This window comes from Pyxicephalus adspersus, chromosome 8, assembly GCF_032062135.1.
Source record: "Pyxicephalus adspersus chromosome 8, UCB_Pads_2.0, whole genome shotgun sequence".
Classification (NCBI taxonomy): Eukaryota; Metazoa; Chordata; class Amphibia; order Anura; family Pyxicephalidae; genus Pyxicephalus; species Pyxicephalus adspersus.
This window is the reverse complement of record NC_092865.1, coordinates 60989638-61010472: the sequence shown is the minus strand read 5'-3', so window position 1 is coordinate 61010472 and position 20835 is coordinate 60989638. Positions and strand designations below refer to the sequence as shown.

General features: G+C 37.3%; 2 protein-coding genes across 3 annotated transcripts in view; both read right to left on the bottom strand.

The window, feature by feature from the left end:
- Nucleotides 1-4321, bottom strand: part of FAM107A (family with sequence similarity 107 member A) — an 83338-nt gene extending 79017 nt beyond the window's left edge. Inside the window, exon 1 of one of the 2 annotated variants that reach the window (XM_072420869.1) lies at nucleotides 3907-4321. Coding sequence is in view for 1 of the 2 variants with exons in the window: in XM_072420867.1 (XP_072276968.1) it covers nucleotides 3907-3930 (24 nt within the window). In the remaining variant the exon portion in view is untranslated. The remainder of the gene's footprint in view (nucleotides 1-3906) is intronic. The other variant, XM_072420867.1, reaches the window with a different exon arrangement.
- Nucleotides 4322-7288: 2967 nt separating this feature from the next.
- Nucleotides 7289-19116, bottom strand: LOC140337236 (ficolin-1-like). The gene is made up of 9 exons (XM_072420865.1): nucleotides 18961-19116; nucleotides 16928-17041; nucleotides 15428-15472; nucleotides 15099-15134; nucleotides 14219-14257; nucleotides 10705-10832; nucleotides 9795-9924; nucleotides 9383-9514; nucleotides 7289-7773 (listed from the first exon to the last, which is right to left on the bottom strand). Exons 1-9 carry the CDS (start codon nucleotides 19040-19042, stop codon nucleotides 7526-7528), a joined length of 954 nt encoding a protein of 317 aa, XP_072276966.1. The 5' UTR covers nucleotides 19043-19116; the 3' UTR covers nucleotides 7289-7525.
- Nucleotides 19117-20835: the final 1719 nt, after the last annotated feature.

Genomic DNA, 20835 nt, shown 5'->3' with positions numbered 1-20835 from the left:
GCAAATGTCCACAATTATTTGTCCAGCAGCCAACACCCTTCAGAGGGCAAAATAATGTCCCAGTGATCAGGGCTCAATAATATTATATATAGACTCCAAATCCAGTACAGGTAGAGCTAACTGTGAAAGCATTCTGTATACTATGTCCAGTTATCAAGGGCCTAAACCTGAGTTTCTTATGGTTACTAATCTGTTAAATTAACTCCTAATCGTTTTTTTCAGAACGGAAATGAGATTGGAAGTAAAAATTGTCTGTGTTTGCTAAGATATAGGAGACATATTTAAATCAAAAAGAAAATTACATCATCTGGTTTGCTATGTCCACATGGCCATATCCCTTCCATACACAAATTTGCCAAAAGGTACATAACCAAACTGTGGGACTTTTAAGGCTAAATTGCTAATATTTCAAATAATTTTATACATCATATAAAATAAATAAAATACATAAAAGTTGGGATAATCTAATTTTTAAAACCACAGGCAACAATAAAAATACAACATGTTATAACCCTACCTTACTCTATCCAAAACTAAGAAATGAAGAAAAAAAATTCCATAAAAGTTTGATGAAAGTTGGGACAATGGGATTGTCCGGGTGCAGAAGAAACAAGTCATCATTTAGTTTAGTCATCATCTCATGTGTCACCTAGTTCTCCAACAACCTGGGGAAACATTTAATTTGCACTGTACAGGCTGACATTTCAACTACTTAGTGGTGTGGTTGTGGTACCATTTTCAGCTTTAATAATGTTAGATATGGCCAAACACTAATACTAACTCACACTGACCTCAAAAAAACCCTCTATGCTTAGTTAGCTGTTTCTCAAGCATGCATCAGATCCCTCCAGTCCTGCTTCAAGGGTTGTCAGGGCCAATAAAGAACCAAAGCTGGACTCCCAAACATCAAGAATCCTTATTTTATAACCAGCTTCCACATACGCGCTGTGAAAAAAGAACTCTGAACCAGGGTATTGGTTACAACGTGCATTGGTAATTACCTGCTCACTTCTTTTGGCATACATTCTTTTCAGGTACACATAGTACTTATTATATGTAAACAAGTTTATTGTTTATATCCTTTATTTACACAATATTAAATTAATAAACAGTGCTGTGTATCTCCATGTATATACCATTAACATCATATCACATTGAATGGCTACAAGTTTTGTCACCTTGAGCATTAAAAAGCAGACAAGCAAAGAAGTGACTACAGAGCACTTATGTAATCATGCAATGGGCATATTTACATATTTTTTTCTGAAAACAATAATTTAGTATCAATTATTATACAGGTAAAGATTGTTTAAAGAGAACCAGTGCTTGAATCATGCAGGGCAGAGAACCAGATTTACTTTAATATCACCCTCATCACTTAGTTAGTATTCTTTCACTCCTCTGCTGATCTGTGCAGCTGCGAGGAGCAAATTGAATACCCTAAAGCCCTGTGTAAGCTCCACGTTGTTCAAGTTGCAGCTTATACCATGGCCATGAACTGTATCCATATGACATAGCTGGTACTTAGATATTGACACAATATTGTCACATGGTTTGAGTCATATGTTCCACTATACTTACTACTGTACTATCCTCCTCTCCTGTATTCCATTAACCTAACTCTCTCCTCTACAATCTATTATGAATGCTGCAGCCAGACTCATCCATACTTTCCACCGCTCCTCTTCCACTGCCCCTCTTTGTAGTTCTCTCCATTGGCTTCCATTTCACCTTAGAATCAAATTCAAGCTCCTGTGCTTTGCCTTCAAATCCCTCCACAGTTCTTGTACCACTTACATTTGTGACCTGATAGAAAAATACTCCCCTAGCCGCTCTCTCCGCTCCTTCAATTACCTACTAATGACTTCTTCACTCATACCCTCATCACATGTGCGGCTCCAAGACTTTTCTAGAGCTGCCCCAACTCTCTGGAATGGTCTTCCTCGTCCTATTCGGCTTGCTCCTACTTTCTGCACTCAAAGCCAGTTTTTTCAAACTTGCCTACCCATCTTCATCTGTCTTATGAAACCATCACTAGTTCCCACCATTCCATAAAACCCTCCTATTGTGTGATACTTATCCCATCTCCTGCAGGATGCTCTCCTCCTCCTGTGTCACTGTCTGTATTCGTCTGTCATTTGCAACTCCTAATTAATGTACAGCACTGCGTAATATGTTGGCGCTATATAAATCCTGTTTAATATTATTAATAATAATAATAATAATAATAATAATATACCTCATATAACTCAATATATCATATGAACTAAGTAGCAGTGAAGAATTGAAGGAAAGATGAGAATATGCTACTGTGGATGGTAAAAATAAAACTGACCTGTTACTTCACCCTCCATGTACAAAACCCGAGTTTTATTTTAGGTATTATCAGAAGCAAATTTCTGTAACTCTATGCCTTTCAGTAACTGCTTTACCATGAGGCTCCCCCATGCCTCTGACCAAGTAATCTCAGGACATGTTGATATATTAAAGCATTTACACTCTGGATACCTGCTGATAGCACTACCTACACAAATACTTATTTTATTTACATTGATGTAATGATGCCCTCTAGTCTGTAAATGAGATACATAACCCTAAACATCTCTGGGGGTGCCCATATGTCTTACCTAGTCAAATATAAAGGCCTTCTGCATTTACATTCTCATGAACAAGTATGTAGCTTAATGGGCTGGATTGTTCTTCAAGATTGGAGAAGATAGACTATGATAGGAGAACCTTGGTGGTTCGGCAAACCTGAACAGGTTTTACGAATTAATGTTTGTAATAAATATCTGCCCTGCTGGAGTAGACCAAAGCACTCTGTGATCTTTATAATTAAATCTAGAAATATTTAGGTGAAACCTCATTCACTTGAGCCCTTTGACTAAGAAAAGTTTTCTCGATTCCAATCCTCAAGGGCTATATATAGCCAGTTTTGGTATATAAAGTCATTTTTAGATTCTTTGTAATCTATTCCTCACTTTATTCACCCCCGTCTATTAGAGAAATATTAAAAATGTGTGCAGATTCTAGCCGTCAAAGAATTGTAGCTATGAACCCCTGGTCTGAAGTCCAGTCAAGTATCCAAGTGAATTCAGACAAGTTGTCTGTACTGTCATTTGACATGTGGACGGTCCAGATGCGAAAAAGCTGCAAAAGACCCAAACAGCCATTTTTGCTTTACTAATATATATATATATATATATATATATATATATATATATATATATATTTAGAAGCTGGTGCACCCCTGGGACACTACATTGGAATGTGGAAAAACAATACAAACCTGATGTATTGACTTTTTCTCCACCCTAAATCCCCCCAAAATACTGGAATTTCACTTTATCAGAACAAATCTGAATTTTTTTGTGTCCATTACAAACTCACCAAAAGAACTAAAGGAGAATCACATCTTAAAAGTAATGTTAACAGCAGGTAGGTGGAGCTGGGAACCTTAATAGAACAGGTACTTTATAGCACAAGTTTCCAAGAAATTGTTAAATATTTTATCGGTCTTGATCCATCAATGAATATCTACCTGTGGCTTGGAAGCCAGGTACGGATATCCTGCAGATGAATTCCCTGAATTATACAAAAATTGTGGATAATTCTGTCCACTTATCAGAACTAAAATTGGAGTAGACTTTATTGTTTGTGTCATCCCAGAATTTTTCACACTTTTAAAAATCTTTCTAGCTGATACCAAATCTAGATTGTATGTGGCCCTCAGGGACATGTTCATGTGAACACTCCTATGTTAGTATCTACCCTACGATATCAAAGAGAACTGGGTATTGTAAGGTAGCAAACTCAGAAATTTACAATGGTAGCCATCATTAATTATTGGAGATTAATTATTTCTACTTTAATTTACTAGAATGGAAAAGTAAAAAGTCCTCATACCTTCTTTCCATGTGTCGCTCCCATGCTACGAGGGGCAGGAAATTTCACTTCCCCCCTCGGTTAACACGGCAGATCCTCACAATTGGATTCTTGACTTTCGCAGACTTGGCACTTTGTACAGTGCGTATTGTCCACCCCAACTCCAGAAAGGCACAAGCTGCATGGAGCACACACAGCCGCTGGCACAATGACAGCCCCAGTGTATTATACCCAGCTGGAAGGAGAAATCAGCGGCATCTTAAAGGAGATGAGCTGGGAATTTTCACTTGTCTTTTGCCATAAGAGGAAGAAATCTCTCCTTTAGTGGAGTGTTCCTGCCATGCACAATAGTACCTTTCATGCAGGCTCGGCTGTTAAGCTGGGCTCCTGATTCAGAAAGGCTGGACAAGATTAGAGTAATTGCTCCTGACAGGCCAACATGTCACTGAATGCCAAGCAGTTTTGTAAGAGATTCAGGAAGCAAATGTAGGAGAGGCTGGGCTGGGGAGGGTTTTACCTGGATTTAAAGAATTTGCTTTGACACAATCTAGACGGGTATAACTGAATTCCTTTGGGCCCAAGTGCAAATCATAACCTGGGGCCAGTCTTAATAAAGGAAATATTTTTTCATTTTTATTCCTTTAGTTTTCTAGATTCTCCCTCTAGTGGCTATCAGACAGTGCAATTAGCATCCTTACTGAAAAACTGGGGAAGAGCAACAGTACAACATGATTATAGCAGTATTAACAGGAAACATTTAATGTGCATATTTACAGGAAAACTTTTTATTATGATTTAATGCTTCTGATCTTTAATCTTTTTGGGGGTCAGTGATAGAAAAACTATTAAAGTTAGAAGGTCAGAATAAAAGCTAAGCACCTAACATTTCATATGCTGGGCTATGGGGGACAGTTTGAATTTGCAACTTCTGTTACACAAAATGAGAGTGATCATTCTAAGAGAACAATTTTATATGGATAAGCTGGCGGAGCATCCTGTTCTGTATTGTTCATTAGGGATCCTGCAGGGCAGATTACTAAATGTCCTCCATGACATCGGGTGACACCAAATGAATATATTGTATAATGTAACTACTTGTATTAGGCATTTTGCATTTTTTCCCAGCATGTATTTAGGTATTTTTTATATTTTTATATTTATTCACATTCACTAAGCTAATTAACCCATCCCTTGCAAGATAATAATTTACCTTGATAGGTTAACAGTCTAAATTCCATTAGTAAATCAGGTCTACTGCTACAGACCTAGTCAGTATATGTTCATTTATCTTTAAAATAACTTTGGGTCTTGCAATTTAACGTTCAGACATTAAGGTGTACCTGATTAAAAAAAATGGTGCATACCCATGCCATGGTAGTGTTTGGTATACATTTGAATATGAGGGTGGAACATCTTTTCTTGTATCTTGGTTTATATGGGAAAATGTCACCATCTAGTGACAAGAAATCTAATTGCAACTCCTTAAGTTTAAACACAATATTCATTTGATTTACTGATGGCTTATTATCAATAATAATATTATTAACCATAATAAATAGTATTTATATAGCACCAACATATTACACAGTGCTGTACATTAAATAGAGATTGCAAATGACTGACGGATACAAACAATGACACAGGAGGAGGAAAGGACCCTGCCCCAAAGAGCTTACAATCTAAAAGACTTGCTGGTCTAATCACGATTTGAATGATTCAATGAGCATAGCATACTGATGCACGCCATACATTTGACTTATTTTTGCAACATAGCTGGAAGAGCATGTAGGAGAAACAATTTTTTGCTTCTGTCATTCATTTATATACTTGATTATTGATATATTGGGCCTGATTTATTAAAGCTCTCCAAGGCTGAAGAGGATACACTTTCATCAGTGAACCTGGGTGGTCCAGCAAACCTGGAATGCATTACTTAAAAATCATTTGGTATTTGCTAGCAAATGTTTTGTATCCTGGACCAGATCCATTCCAGGTCTGCTGGATCACCCAGCTTCACCGATAAAAATGTATTGTCTCCAGCCTTGGATAGTTTGAATAAATTGGCCTTATTACTGCAATGTTGTTTATATATGTAATTAGTTATTCAGCTCTCACTCATAGCTGGCCCTGCTGATGAAATGTGTTGGATGTAGGCATCATTTACATTATGATGGACTTCTAACAAGCATCTCGTGATGACATCTTTAGAGAAATAAATTATGGTCTGACTGTAATTATGGAATTGCTTGTAATATTCAACTACATTGACTACTGATATAAATATTTTAAATATTTTTAAATAATAGTCAGTTTATATATTATAACTTATCTTCATATCTTGTCTAAAAAAATGTGTTTTGGGGTAATATTCCATTATTTTGGGATGTGACTGTAAATGAGAGCTAAACATTTTATTAGTATACCTTTGATTATGAAGATAGAACTTTTTAGTTAAGTACAGTCATCTATCTTTTCATGAAAATGTCACCATCTAGTGACAAAAACTCTAACTGCATTTCCTTAAGTTTAAACACAAGTTTGAGTACATTCTTTCCTCTTACCCATCTTATATATGATACATTGATGACTTATTTCTCTTTTTATGGAAATAGGACATGCTATTCTTGACTTTTCCTTGTTTTGGTTTTGCTAGTTCAGAATCCCCCATCAAATTCTTTATATTTCTTGAAGCTATTTTCTATGTTTGTCTGTTAAGATATGATGGGGGAAGCATCCCTAGTTTAGGATGTGATAGCAGGGGATTCTAGTTATATTTTATTTTGGAGATATTCTCAGCTTGCTGATTGGTTGCCTTATCCTGTTGCCGTAAAGAACTCCCTGCATTGCAGTAGTAAGGAGTGATCAATAACTGGTGATCAATACCTTTGTAGGCAACAGGGGTGCCCAGGGATAAATATCTGGAAATTTCCAGTAAAAGGGGCTCCCAGCCATGAGTCAGTGAGTGAGAGGACCTGTGTGGACTGTTGGGCCCAGGGTCTACACAAATTAGGACATTGGCCTCTCTAGCTATGGGACAAGAGTGACTGGGTCCTGTTTTAGCCATATTCATCCTGAGGGAAGGGGTCTTTTGGTGCTAAAGGGCAGGATGCCACAATTGAGCTCTGTGACTTGGAGTGGGGCTTTATCCGGCATATTGGGGGAGATTATCAGTTAGCCACAAGCGCTAAGGAGCCCCTAATATCGGGGTATATAAGGACTGAGATGACTCCCACTTTCTGCAGTTTTTTGTTTTCACAAAAGGCTTTTCACTCCATGGGGTACAGCATCAGGGCCTCTCATTCCTGTCTTGGTCATTACTTGGCATCACTCATTTTAGCCCAAGCAGACAGTACCCTGAACTTTAAATGCCAGAGTAGGTGAAATTAAAGCAATCACACAAATGTTGTTTTTGACAATTTATTTAATGAAACAAACCATTTATTACACATTACTTCCTAATAAAGATATTTTGGATAGCAGATACTTTAGGTTTACAAATATTCCTATGCACCCTTCCCTAAGGGAAAAATACTGTTCCACGGCTGCCAATCCAGTTAATTATTTAATCCTTTATTTGTACACAAGGAAAAAAAAAGAGAAAACCTTATTGGTGTAATTTAGCTTAAAGAAGATTTGCAAGTTAAATTGGCCTAAACTTCATTTCTGTGATTTTAAAGGAGTAATACTGTCCCTTGCCATACTCCCAATTTACTCCATTTGCATAACTTGTATGTGCTCCCCTCAAATACAGCCCATTCAGGTTGGAGTTATGACAGCTTCCATACCACCAAGCACCTTTAAAATCTACTGCACAGTTGGTGCCATGTGCATCGTTGTCTCTGTCTTTTGTGGTAAAGGGGCGATTGTTATGATACACCAGAGAGTCACCTGCAAATGAAAAAATACCTTTTATTGACTTGTAATCCAACCTTCTGTTCTAGTTTTTTTAAATTTAGTATTTTTTAAATTGCCTGATGTTGATCAAGGGGCTATCAGAAGACATGCTAACTATACATTTATATTAATTAGAAAGAAAATTGTTAGGATTGTTCAGAAGTTTAGATATAAGTTTTTCCTTAATTTATGTGCTATACACATACTGGCAAAGAATAGGACATATTTAAAGCAGGTGTTGCATGAAAATGGTCCCTCTCTTTAATAGTCCTAAATCACACCATGGAACATGTGACCTTCTTTGCATCATTCCACGATACATTGCTCAATAACTAAGCAGCCATTCATATCAGGCACAGTTAAGGTCAGTGGGAATGTCCATACTGCTGTTTCAGCTCCAACATTTAGGCTTGCTCCTACTTTCTGCTCATTCAAAAGAACACTGAAAATCCATCTTTTTAAACTTTCTAACCCGTCTTCTGTCTCTTAAAACCCTCACTACTACCCACCATTCCATATCCCCCTCCTATTGTGTGACTACCCCCCACCTTCTAGATTGTAAGCTCTTCCGGCCAGGTCTGTATCTGTCTGCTACCACGGCTCCGGTAATTAGCCATGGGTGTGTGTGTGTGTGTGTGTGTGTGTGTGGGGGGGGCAGGAAATAGTGAGAGAAAGTACAGAGGGGATGGATTTTTTAAATCACCTGGTATTTTGACCCTATTGGGCAAAGTGGTTGGTTTATTTTAGAGTTGCATAGTTTGGTCAAACGGATTAGGAATTGTGGGACTGTGTTCTCCTACAGTGCTATCATAAATACCCCCATTGTCTATGTAACACATTAGTCACACACCATTTATACATTTTATATAGAAATGTACTCTATATATTCATAATTACTCACACACTGTTATCCTATTTGGCAGTGCCTACGCATGCCCATGTTTAATATGCAGTAAGCATGTTCCCACAGTTAGTGAGGCACTGACATGTCAATATTTTAGTGAACCTGCACAATCACTGCATTTTGGGAATATGGAACACGAGCACTAGTAAACAGGGTTGGAGCATGCTTGTAGATATAGAAAAATAACTAATGTATCTACAAGCATGTTCCAATACTTCTTACACATTCTTTACTAATACTAAATATTTACCAAACCCTCCTTGCTATTTTAAAGTCTAATTACATGTTCAATGTACATTAGTTCAATATATTCTAATTGCATCAGAACCAAATATGTGAAAATGTTGTTTTACAGTTTGTATACTTTAAAAGAAACTGCAGTTTGAGTAGAAAAACCTTCTCCCCATTCTCTTAAAGGATGCAGTAATCGTTTTGCAAGAATGCTGTCATATACATGGCTCTCCAATCAGCAGAGGGTTAAAGCTTTGCCTACTGGAGAGCTCAAGGTCTGAATCAGGAAAATGTGTAAAAGGAATAATATACCATATGTAGTAATTACAATCATAAGTACCTGGTTGCAATCTTTTTTTTTGTGGTGTTCAGATGTTCAAAAATGGCAAAGATTAATAAAAAAATCCTTAAAATAAATTTTATATTTTTATATTTTGAAAATTGTATTCAGGTTTAAAGGATAGCTACCTGCATTGCCTGTATATTGTCCAATCTTTAACGTGTAATTGTCTTCTTCTCCCAAAATGGCAAATGAAGAATAAGCAGCAAAACTGAAATTATTTTCAAAGTCCATGAGGTCAACACGAAACTCATGTGTTCCTGCAGGTTCATACATACAGAAATAACACATATGATTAACTAATATTACTCCACTATATGGATCATATTTTTAGACTAATTATCCTACTATCCAAAAAATTTGCATTTGTGTCAGAAATACATATATATTTTTAGTAAGTCAACAGGCAACAGAGAAGCTTTGATTCAATGTGTGACGAATACAGAATTGTATTAATAAACCTTATCTGAAAGTGTTCCCAGGCATCAAGAAAAAAAAGAAAGACAGGATTTAGGATGTTAGAGTGAACAAATCAATTACCAGTAGATGTTAACATATGGATATTATCATTCCCCAGCCAGAATTCACTCAGCTGGTTGCCAAAACCTCTCTTGTAGTCTTTCCAATCTCTATAAAAATCCACTGTGCCATCAGACCGCCTCTGGAATACCTAAAGGATGAAATATATCACAAGGCTAAACAAATAAAGGGTGCCAATACTTATGCCAGGGTGGAAATGAGATCTAATGATGAATACGCTCATCTAGCTTCTGTAGAGCATATTGATTTATATGTGATATACCCAACATCACACAAAAGATTTTGTTAAAGTTGTACATTTAAAAAAATAATAATTGCCTTAGTTCTATTTATTTGTTCAGTTTAGAAGTTCATCAACACAAGGATTTATCCATTTACCAGCATGCAGGTAAAATACAAATATGAAAGGGTTTTTTAGGCTCCAGAACTGTGTTTCGTGACCTTTTTTAACAGCAGGAAGCCCTTGAAATAACTCTCAGGTCTTGGGGAACCCTTGCTAAAAATTATTATATCCGCACCTTACAGTATGTTAATGTGGTGGTCAGTAGGCCAGTGGCCAGTGGGAAGAATGCCACCCTTACAGATAGCCAAAAACGTAATTTAAACTGACTTGAAAAGCACAAAGTTCATTGTGAAAGGAACCTATAGCAACCTCTGGGGGAACCACGGTTGAGAAACATTGATCTAAAATGAAGCAAATTGGAAAAATCTACATTACAGATAAAGTATAAAAATCTATATGTCTCATATGATACATTGTACATGATACTAGTTGTATGTGAACTGTTTATTTGACAAAGAATTTGTATATCTGTGCAAATTTGTATATAGTGTTTTATATGAAAATCTGTCTCATTTCACAATAGGGTTTCATTAAACTGGTGTTTTAGAACAGTTAAATTTCACTTACAATCCATCCTCCTCCTTCTGTATCCATGTCACATAAAACTTTTAGTGACTTCTCCCCATCAGGATATATGGTGTACCAGCCGCTGAGGAAATTGCCCAGGTTGAGCAGTTCTTTGCAGTTCCGTGCAACTACAGCAGTAATACAAACGTGTGAGTAAATGTGGTTTAGGGAACGAAAAGGCAATCAGAAAATGATGACTGCTTTATTTTTGTAAAAAGTAGGGCCACTGGTTGCCACCTTGCCAGCTGCTCAGCCACACCAGACACTGTGCTAGTGCCTAATAAACATTTCAACATGTTTCAACATTTTACAGCAGGCAGTATCCAACTGCTTACTTAATTTCCAATTTATGGGCAGCTGCTGGTGAAAAGCTACATGTAGCAGCTCAACTGCGGATGTGGTTCACATGTGTGAACTAACCCTTAGGCAAAATTCACATGTGCATTCTTTTATATTGTTACCACTGTGGCTCACCATTGTCAACTAGTACCCAACTATCCCAAAGCCTAGTACTCAAACTATCATTGAATTGGTTGGGAGCATTTGGTAGTGGTTTCCATAAGCTTGAATGGAAATCTTTTCCAACTGTATTGGCAAGAAGTTACAAGCAGATAAATACAGATGGAAAAGGGGGGGGGGGGGGGGGATGTTCTTTAAGGACAGCATTTGACCCATGATCCCTTGTTACATGCATAAGACAACCTTAACTGCTTTTAGAGCATATAGTAAATGCATCTCAACAAAACCTACCACTCCCAGACAAAATAGTAATTGTAATTGAGTGCTCAGAAGCAGTAACTGGGTAGCTGTCCAACCTTTTGCAATTGTTCCCAGAACAAGTATCCCTCATAGCCCGATTCACCTCATGAGAATAGTCACTATGACAAACACAAAGGGTTCATTTCCCTAGCAGGCACACACACAACTATAAAAAACAAAATGGACCACAAAATGTAGAAAATCCAGATTTTGTTTTACTTAGAATTATTCAAATTGCCCCTCAGATCCCTCTAATTTTGGCATTTCATCTTAGTACATATTTTTTTCAATAGTAACAACCCATGAAGGGACTTTGAACCCTGAAAAAGTGTGTTTCCATTGTATAGGTGTCTAAATAAAATTAGACCTAAACTTTATACATTCTGCTTTTGGCATTTCCTCTTTACACACCCAGTCCCTGCCTAGGCAAAGACCTAACTAATCTACTGCTTTAGGAAATCCAATGGCCCATACATTTCTTCTTGTTCCATAAAAACTGACAGAGGTTCTAATTCTATCTCTTCTTATCTCCATGCAAAACAAAAAAAAAGTAAACACATTTTAACTGCTTTCATGCAGCAAAACATAAATTGATCCATATTTATATAATAATAAATAATATTAATAATATTGGTGGGTCAGCTTACTGCTTACCCCAAGCTGCTGGTAATCTCAGCTATGAGTCAGATGGTATCAAACTGATTGGCTGGTTCTTGTTTTTAAAAGCTCGATCAGTACCCCTCCCTATACACTGCTCCTAGGCTTACCTAAAGCTCCCGAGAGCATCCCGGGGCCAAAGAAAATCACTACTAAGCTGGAATCGGGGATGATCATAGATCATGTAATTCCTACCATCCCTTGCACATACATAGGAACATGCAGGACACATAGGTATATTCAAACAACAAATGAGGGTAAGAAGTATTTGATCCCGTGCTGATTTTGTACGTTTGCCCTCAGACAAAGAAATGACCAGTCTATAATTGTAATGGCATGTTTATTGTAGCTGTGAGAGACAGAATAACATCAAAAGAACCCTGAAAAACCCAGTGCTCAAAAGTCAGAGCTTGATGTGCATTGTAATGAGTGAAATAAGTATTTGATCCTTTCACAAAAGATGACTACGTACTTGGTGGCAAACACCTTGTTGGCAATCTAAGAGGTCAGATGTTTCTTGTAGTTGGCCTCCAGGTTTGTACACATCTCAGGAGGGATTTTGTCTCACTCCTCTTCGCAGATCCTCTCCAAGTCAGTAAGGTTTTGAGGCGGATGTTTGGCAACTTGAACCTTCAGCTCCCTCCAAAGATTTTCTTTGGGATTAAGGTCTGGAGACTGGCTAGGCCACTCCAGGACCTTCATGTGCTTCTTCTTGAGCTACTGCTTTGTTGCTATGGCCGTGTGTTTTGGGTCATTGTCATACTGGAATACCCATCCATGACCTATTTTCAATGCCCTGGCCGAGGGAAGGAGAAGGTGATGCGGTGAAGGTGTCCTGTCCCCTTAACAGAATTCCTCCACCTCCAAACACGGTGAGTTGAGTTGATGCCAAAGAGCTCAATTTTGGTCTCATCTGACCACAACACTTTCACCCAGTTCTCCTATGGATCATTCAGATGTTCATTGGCAAACTGCAGACGGGGCTGTACATGTACTGTCTTGATATGCTGTCAAACCAATTGTTTTCTTGGTGAATATGGTCCCAGCTGCCCTGAGATCATTGACAAGTTCCCCCCATGTAGTTCTGGGCTGATTCGTCACCGTTTTCATGATCATTGCAACTCCACAAGGGGAGATCTTGCATGGAGCCCCAGACCGAGGGAGATTGGCAGGTATTTTGTGTTTTTTCCATTTGCAAATTATCGCGCCAACTGTTGTCACCTTCTCACCAAGCTGCTTGGCGATAGTCTTGTAGCCCAGTCCAGCCTTGTGTAAGTCTACTTCTTGTCCCTGACATCATTGGACAGCTCTTTGGTCCTTGCCATGGTGGCTAGTTTGGAATATGATTGATTGCTTCTGTGGACAGGTGTCTTTTATACAGGTACTGTAACAAGCTTGGATTAGGAGCACTCCCTTACAGATGGTGCTCCTAATCTCAGTTTGTTACCTGCATACAGAGAAGACACCTGGGAGCCTGAAATCTTGCTGGTTGATAGGGGATCAAACACCTATTTCACTCATTACAATGCACATCAACCTCTGACTTTTGAGGACTGGGTTTTTGAGGGTTCTTTTGTTGTTGTTCTGTCTCTCACAGCTACAATAAACCTACCATTACAATTATAGATTGGTCATTTCTTTGTCAGAGGGCAAACATACAAAATCTGTAGGGGACCAAACACTTATTTCCTTCACTGTATATTTCAATATGTGTATGCTAAAATGAAAAAAACATTGACAATAACAATACATGTAGATACTTGTATTTCGTGACACCTTCGGGAGTCACCCTGGTGCAGTGATAAGTCTGTCACCTATTCCAAACCTCAAGCTCTTAATAATGATGCTAAACATACTCTAGGAAGGCTGTAAAGTGCTGTAGATCTTGCCTTACTGCACTGTATTTTCTGTGTTTATTGGAGACACTACAAGGCAATATAGAAACTGCTTCTAGTAAGTGCAACCCGAGGGATGATCCTCACCTTACTTCATGTTATGAATGGCTGTTTTGAAAAAGCAGTGTTTGAAAAAAAAAAAAAAGAATACAAAATACTATATAACAGTTTTAGTCTCTCAGAATAATACTCCTGAAACTTACCATATCCTCGGTCTGGAATGCTCATGTCTCCTTTTTCCCCTGGTGGAGACAGAATTGTGGTAGTTAGTGCATTCTATGTGTACACTTTTTATGTTACTCTCCACCTAGCTAGATGTTTTAAACAATCAATGTGGATCTCTACTGAATCCATATTTTCATTAAAGAATGTTGGTAAATTTTATACATGCCAGTGCAATTGTTTGAAGAAAAGATAAAACTTTGGACAATGCCAACCAATTTGGAGTACAGAAATCCATTCCATCCAACCCATTTATGTCTTTGTAGTTATGACACTTCAGTTATAAACTGTGATACAATGGCGATTTTCAGAAATGTTATGAGTTGCTTGAAAAACAATTATGTTCTGGGACTAATCATTAGTTTACAGCAAACCAAAATATGGTTATACGTCTGTGCAAATCATTTCAACTAATGATCAGATTGTAAAAGATTTTGAAATGCTTGTGTTTGTTGGTTTTCTCACACATTTGTTGAAAACATGTGCAACCCAACATTTAAACAAAAGGAAACCTGCTAGTTGTTATTAGTGCTGTTACAGTTAGAGTTTATGCTCCAACAGGGACACTTACTGGATGGAATTTGTATGCCCTCCATGTGTTTGTGTGGTTTTCCTTACACAGTCCAAAAATGTATTGCTTTGCTTTGCTCTTTGAATGTGTCTGGCAGGGACAGTAGACTGTGAGCTCCTGATTTAAAGGCTGTATGTAGTCTGGAAAGTGCTGAAGTCAAAAAATGTTGGTGCAAGTGTCTTTCTTATTTTCACCTCTTCACTGGTCCTTACTGAGCAATATTTTGAGCGAGTTATTTTACGCAATATTACTGAGTTATTTTACACAAAAATGAGAAGTTTACTGCCCACCTTTTTGTCCTTTAACTCCAGGAACACCAACCTGCCCTGCATCAAAACAAGCAAAATTAGTTATAGTCAAAGTAAAAGTAGGTTAAACACACTTGAACAGTATGTAGACCTGTGAAATGTGTTTAACACATGTAAAATATATATATATATATATATATGTATATATTTTACATGTGAATGCCATTCTGTCAGCTCTCCTCCTCTTGTACCACTGTCTGCTTCTGTCTTTCATTTGCAACCCCCATTTGTACAGCACTGCGTAATATGTTTGTGCTATAATAATACTGTTTATTATTATTAATAATAACAACAATATTCTATAACCCTACCTGATGGTCCAGCAGGTCCAGCCTTCCCGGGTTCTCCTTTCGCTCCTGGTAGGAAATAGAGTAATAATATTTAGATTCAGGTAACCACAATGACAAGTAAACAATGTCCAGATTACCACTGGCTTTAGCCTGGGCTTTGTTTGTACCTATCATTTCTGACTTAGCCATCCTAGCTCATCTTATTATGGAGAGTTTGCATAGTGTAATGGAATAAGTCTGTTTGTTGGCTTTGTTTGTTAACTTAAAATATGCAACCCTTTTCTTTTTTTCTTTTCCTCTCTCTTTCTCACCTTTGGGAAGTGTATGATTGATGTAATAAAGCATATGAAACAATAAAGGAGTAAAAAATATTAGTCAATAAAGGTAATAAGCTTGAATGTCATCTACAAATCTTCCTTTGCAAGCTCACTAAGTAAAAGAAAGCAAAAAATAACTTACCATCCAGTGCCAATCCTGTAAAAAAATGGATCAATCCTGGACAACACAGCAAGTGCCAAGGCTTATTTTATATTCTAAGATAAGTAATTTCTTAAAATAATAGCAAACTGAGAAGTAGTATTTGTTCCATTTGCAATCATTACTAAGATTGCCAGAAGAGAGATCAGAACAATGGTAAATTGGCCAGTGAAAAACGAGAAAGTGGTTGAATAGAACACACGTCCAATGGTTTTTGTCCGATAATCAGCTCAGAGCCGATATGGGACAAGAATCTGGCGTGCGTACAGCGCCCATTGCCCATCGTCCAAACGACTGTCCTGGTGTATCTAAGGATGATGGATGACGAACGATCTTAATAGAAGTGAGGGGGGCGAGCGCTCCATCGTTCTCCCCCTCCCCATAGAGCAGAATGGTGCTGTATATACACCGCCTGTTCATGTATCGTGCAGTAGCTTGTAGTTGGAGAGGATCATGAAAAATCCTTTCCAATGACAATTATTGTACGTGTGTATAGAGCCTTAGACAGTGAATCTAATTTACTAAAATAATTAAAGCCTTTCACTTATCATGATGACATGATTACCTTACTATGGATGAACACCTTAGCTTAGTAAATTTGTTGCAGTATCACCTTTATCTAATTTACTAAATTAAAGTGGACCTATCATGACATTTTTAGCATTATATATTTGGGTGGCACACCGCGGCAGTAATGACTAAATGGGAAACCTGCAGCCACCTGGGATTCAGGTTGCCTTCTGCGCAAGCCAGAGATCAGGGCTTTACAGACATGCGCAGTGAGACTGGCAACAATTTTTTTTTACATTTTCAGGAAGAAATGTAGAAAAGATGACGCTGCCTACGGTCCTGTCTGGACTGACAGGAATCAGGTGGCGGGGGGCTCTTTTTCCGTGTTTTTTTTTTTTTTTTTTTAAGTTCCTGTTTTAGTGCTTTATTCCTTGCAGAGAGATAATTTGCTCTACTAAGTGAAAATTCTAAATTTCTTTTAGTAAAGGTATGTTTCTGTGTATGTAACATGTGAGTATTTATATATGAACTAACCTTTCTCTGAGGGGCTACCAGGTTCACCTTTCTGGCCGGGTGGTCCAGGCAATCCAGGACATCCACGAAGTATAGCCAATTTCTCAGAGCCTTCCGTACCAACAATTTTTACATCTTCCAGAAAATATTATGGAGGGAAAGAAAAGACATGAATTCACTTAATGTAAACAGTGTTTGCCTAGCTCTTCTCTTGTTATGCATAACCTAAAGCAACTGAAAAAACAAAAATCAATTATTGGTATGGTAAATACACGATATAAATAATACTTCTCTGTTATATATGTTAAATACATCATCATATCTACCTGTGAGATTACAGATAACTCACAAGGTAGATCTTATTATTGTGCACTTGCTGCAGTTAAACAAATATGCAATTTTCATATCAACAAATCTTTTTCAAAATGTTTAATATATTTAAAGTGGTAAAACCTTATTTAGGCATGTGTAGTTTGGGCAACGTTACTTATGATTAAAAGAGAATGCCTTTTTTGGTCACTATGAAGGTGTTTCTCAATGAAGTTATTCCTGTGAAAGCATTTATGCTTGTAAAAGAGGCAATGTTACTAATTGGCTTCTAGAACATAAGTCATGTAAAGGTAGAAAAAAGGTGCTCCCATCTCCAAGATGAAAGAAAACCAGCCAAGGGCAATACGTAGGCTACCATCATTGACCTTCTTCTTAATCTGGCACTCGCCTAGCTGCTACACTAATCAAATGGTTTTAATCCTTTCTAATCCTGAACATGCCTGCATTCAGTTCCAAGCAATGTCCTCCTAATGTTTACTGGTCATTTAAAACAAAACTTTCTCCTTGATGTGGTATCTCTCATTAGTTTTCTGCATTCTTCTATTTTAGATGCTCTGGTTTCCTTCTGTACTGTACTATTAGCTTCCTTAACTAGTAAAATATTGAACTAAATATTAGTAACATATATAAAATAAGGTGTATTACAACAAGCCCCATCTACCACTGAAATATATATATATATATGTATTCCACCATTTATTGTAAGTATGTTACTAATATTTATTTTAGGACAATGTATCTTGGTTCAAGCTGCTTCCCTAATAATGTTAGTAATGTTTGGCTAAAACTCAAGTTAGTTTAGTGCAGGGAGAGCTGCCATTATGTCCCAGCAGCAGTTTCTGAGCTTTTTCATGTCTACACATAAAATACAATCACTAAAGTTAAATGTAGAAATAACATAGGAAAATTGTTGTTACAGAGTAAAGGCTTAAATAACAGAAAATGGCCCAAAGTGTTTTCACAGTCTGACCATCTTCTATATCTGATCTCATCAGGACACACAAACATTGGGCAGTACGGTGGCTCAGTGGTTAACACTTTGGCCTTTGCAGTGCTGGGTCCCAGGCTCAAATCTCAGCCAGGACACTATCTGCATGGAGTTTGCAGGTTCTCCCACATAACAAAAACATGCAGTTATGTTAGTTGGCTACACCCCAAAAATGACCTTAGACTATATTAATGACATATGACTGAGGTAGGGAAAATGGATTGTGAGCCCTTTAAGGGACAGCTAGTGACATGACTATGGACTTTGTACAGCATGATGTAATATGATGGTGCTATATGAATACTGTGTAAATATTAATAAAACAAACAAATTCCTGTTCAGGCAATGAAGAAGAGATGCTTAGATCTGAAGGGAGCTAACAGTGCCAGTCTATTCTCAGTACAGTCCTGTCTTGAGAGCAGTCATTGAGACCCAGTGAGGATTCTTGACTAACAAGGTGCACTGGCTAATTGGGTAGAATTTACTGCTCCCTTTGATATCATTACCTTAATAATTAACTTCTTAATACATTTACTTTCATATTAGGACTTTACCAGTGACATTTTAAGAGATGGGTAACACATTATATAAAATCTTCCAGTCACAACTATCTACTGTACAACTCATTACAGAAATAATGGCAGCATGTAGGGCCCCCAACACATTTTTCTGTCTCTCAATTTTTTTCACTCCCTGCAATGAATCTCAAACTTTGATGTCTTTAGATTGAACATACCTGGACAAGTCTCTTTAGTGTGGGTAAGAGAAATCATGAGACACAATACAGAAGTCACCAAGGTCCACATAGTGGTTGACATGTTGCTTGTTGTTCTTCAGGTTGTTGTTCAGGACAATGAAGTATTGTCAGTTTTCTACCTGATTAAATATATCCTTAATAACTCCTCCCCATACACCCAATACTCTTTCCTAATCAATAGTCACTCTTACACAATTTTCAGGCATTTTTGTTTCTCATGTATTTCTGGAATTGTCTCTAGGTTACAACACTAGCCTGTCACTTGACTAGTTAAAGAACTGCTGTGTCTCTGATTCTAGATCCGTCTGGCTCCAAACAATGCAGAAGTAAGCTTATTTAAACAAATCAAAGAAGACAAAAACTCTCTTAGTTAGTGGCAGGATGACATTCAAATGGCTCATTTCACAAAGCTGTTTGTTTCTGGTTTGGATGGTAGTTCCTTATACCACAGCTTATTAAGCTTATCTTTTAGATCTTAATTAAAAAAAATGAATAACATGTTTTATTTAATCTACTCTATAAGTAGTGGTAATTTGCCAACAATACAATATTTAAATCTTTTTTCTTCAGTAGGAACACATATGGAATACCCAATGCTCTCTATGGGATAAAGTCTGATACAGGCAGGGTGGGGAGTAACCAGCCTGTTGAATTAGACAACAGCACATTTTCCCTACTACATATGCTGAATTGTCAACTTTAACCTTGATCCCTTGTAGTGATGTAGATGCTAACATAAAAATAATACAAATATTAAATTGATGCTGATAGATGCTGTAATATATAATAATATCTTTGCAATGCCATGTGTTGATATTTACCTCAATTTTCCATTATCACCCACCATGGCTACCTGCTATTCCTTTATTAAGAGTCAAGGTGGAAAAATTGACTGATATGAGTGTACAGCTTCCTTGATATGAGACAGATTGCCTTTATAACATATGCAATTTGTATGACCCTCTGTGAATTATATATATACACTGCCATTACAAAGTTTAGAGTCAGTTACAAATATCCTCATTCTTTTTAAAGAAAATAGTTGTTGTTTATTAAAAGGCTTAAGTTCCTCCTTTAGTGCTCTATCCCTTGTAGAGAGATATTTCACTCTACTAAGTGAAAAGCCTAAATTTCTTGTAGAAAATCAATCGCTAATTGCTAGGTATGTTTCTGTGTATGTAACATGTGAGTATTTAAATATGAACCAACCTCCAAGGGGGTACCATGTTCACCTTTCTAGACAGGTGGTCCAGGTTTATTAAAATGATCAAAAGCACTGTCCAGCTTTTGTAAATGTTATAAATGACTATGATAGCTGGAAATGGCTGGAAATTTATTAAATGCAATATGTCCATAAAATGAAGAGAGACCCATTGTCAGCAACAGTTAGTCTTGAGTTCCAATGAAATGCTGTGTTCTCTAATGCAAGTCGGTCAGTGTAAAAATGTACTTGATCATCAGAAAACGCTTTTGCAATTATCCTAGTACAGCTAAAAACAGTTACACTAACTAAACAAGCAATAAAACTCTCCATCTTCAGTGTAGCTAAGTATCTGTTGCATCAAAAAATTTGGAGAACTTTCTTTCGAAACTCATCAGACTATTCTTGTACTGAGTAAGGAAGTCTATTACTTGGAGAAAAATTGCCAAAAAACTGAGTATCTCCTACAATGGTGTGTACTACTTTCTTCACAGAGCAGTACAACTATCACTAATTGCAATAAAAAGACAAGTGGAAGGTCTCAGTGCAGAACTGTTTATGAAAATTAACATCTTAGAGTGTTTGAGAAATAGAAGCTTCACGGGCCCTCAGCTGATAACTTCAATTTTTGGGACCCGCAAAACACCAGTGTC

Coding starts and splice junctions, on each gene's coding strand:
- LOC140337236 (XM_072420865.1), bottom strand. CDS start 19,042: ATGTCAACCACTATGTGGACCTTGGTGACTTCTGTATTGTGTCTCATG. Junction 15,473..16,927: donor TGGTAGCCCCTCAGAGAAAG/GTTAGTTCATAT, acceptor ATTTCCTACCAG/GAGCGAAAGGAGAACCCGGG. Junction 14,258..15,098: donor TGGAGTTAAAGGACAAAAAG/GTGGGCAGTAAA, acceptor TGTCTCCACCAG/GGGAAAAAGGAGACATGAGC.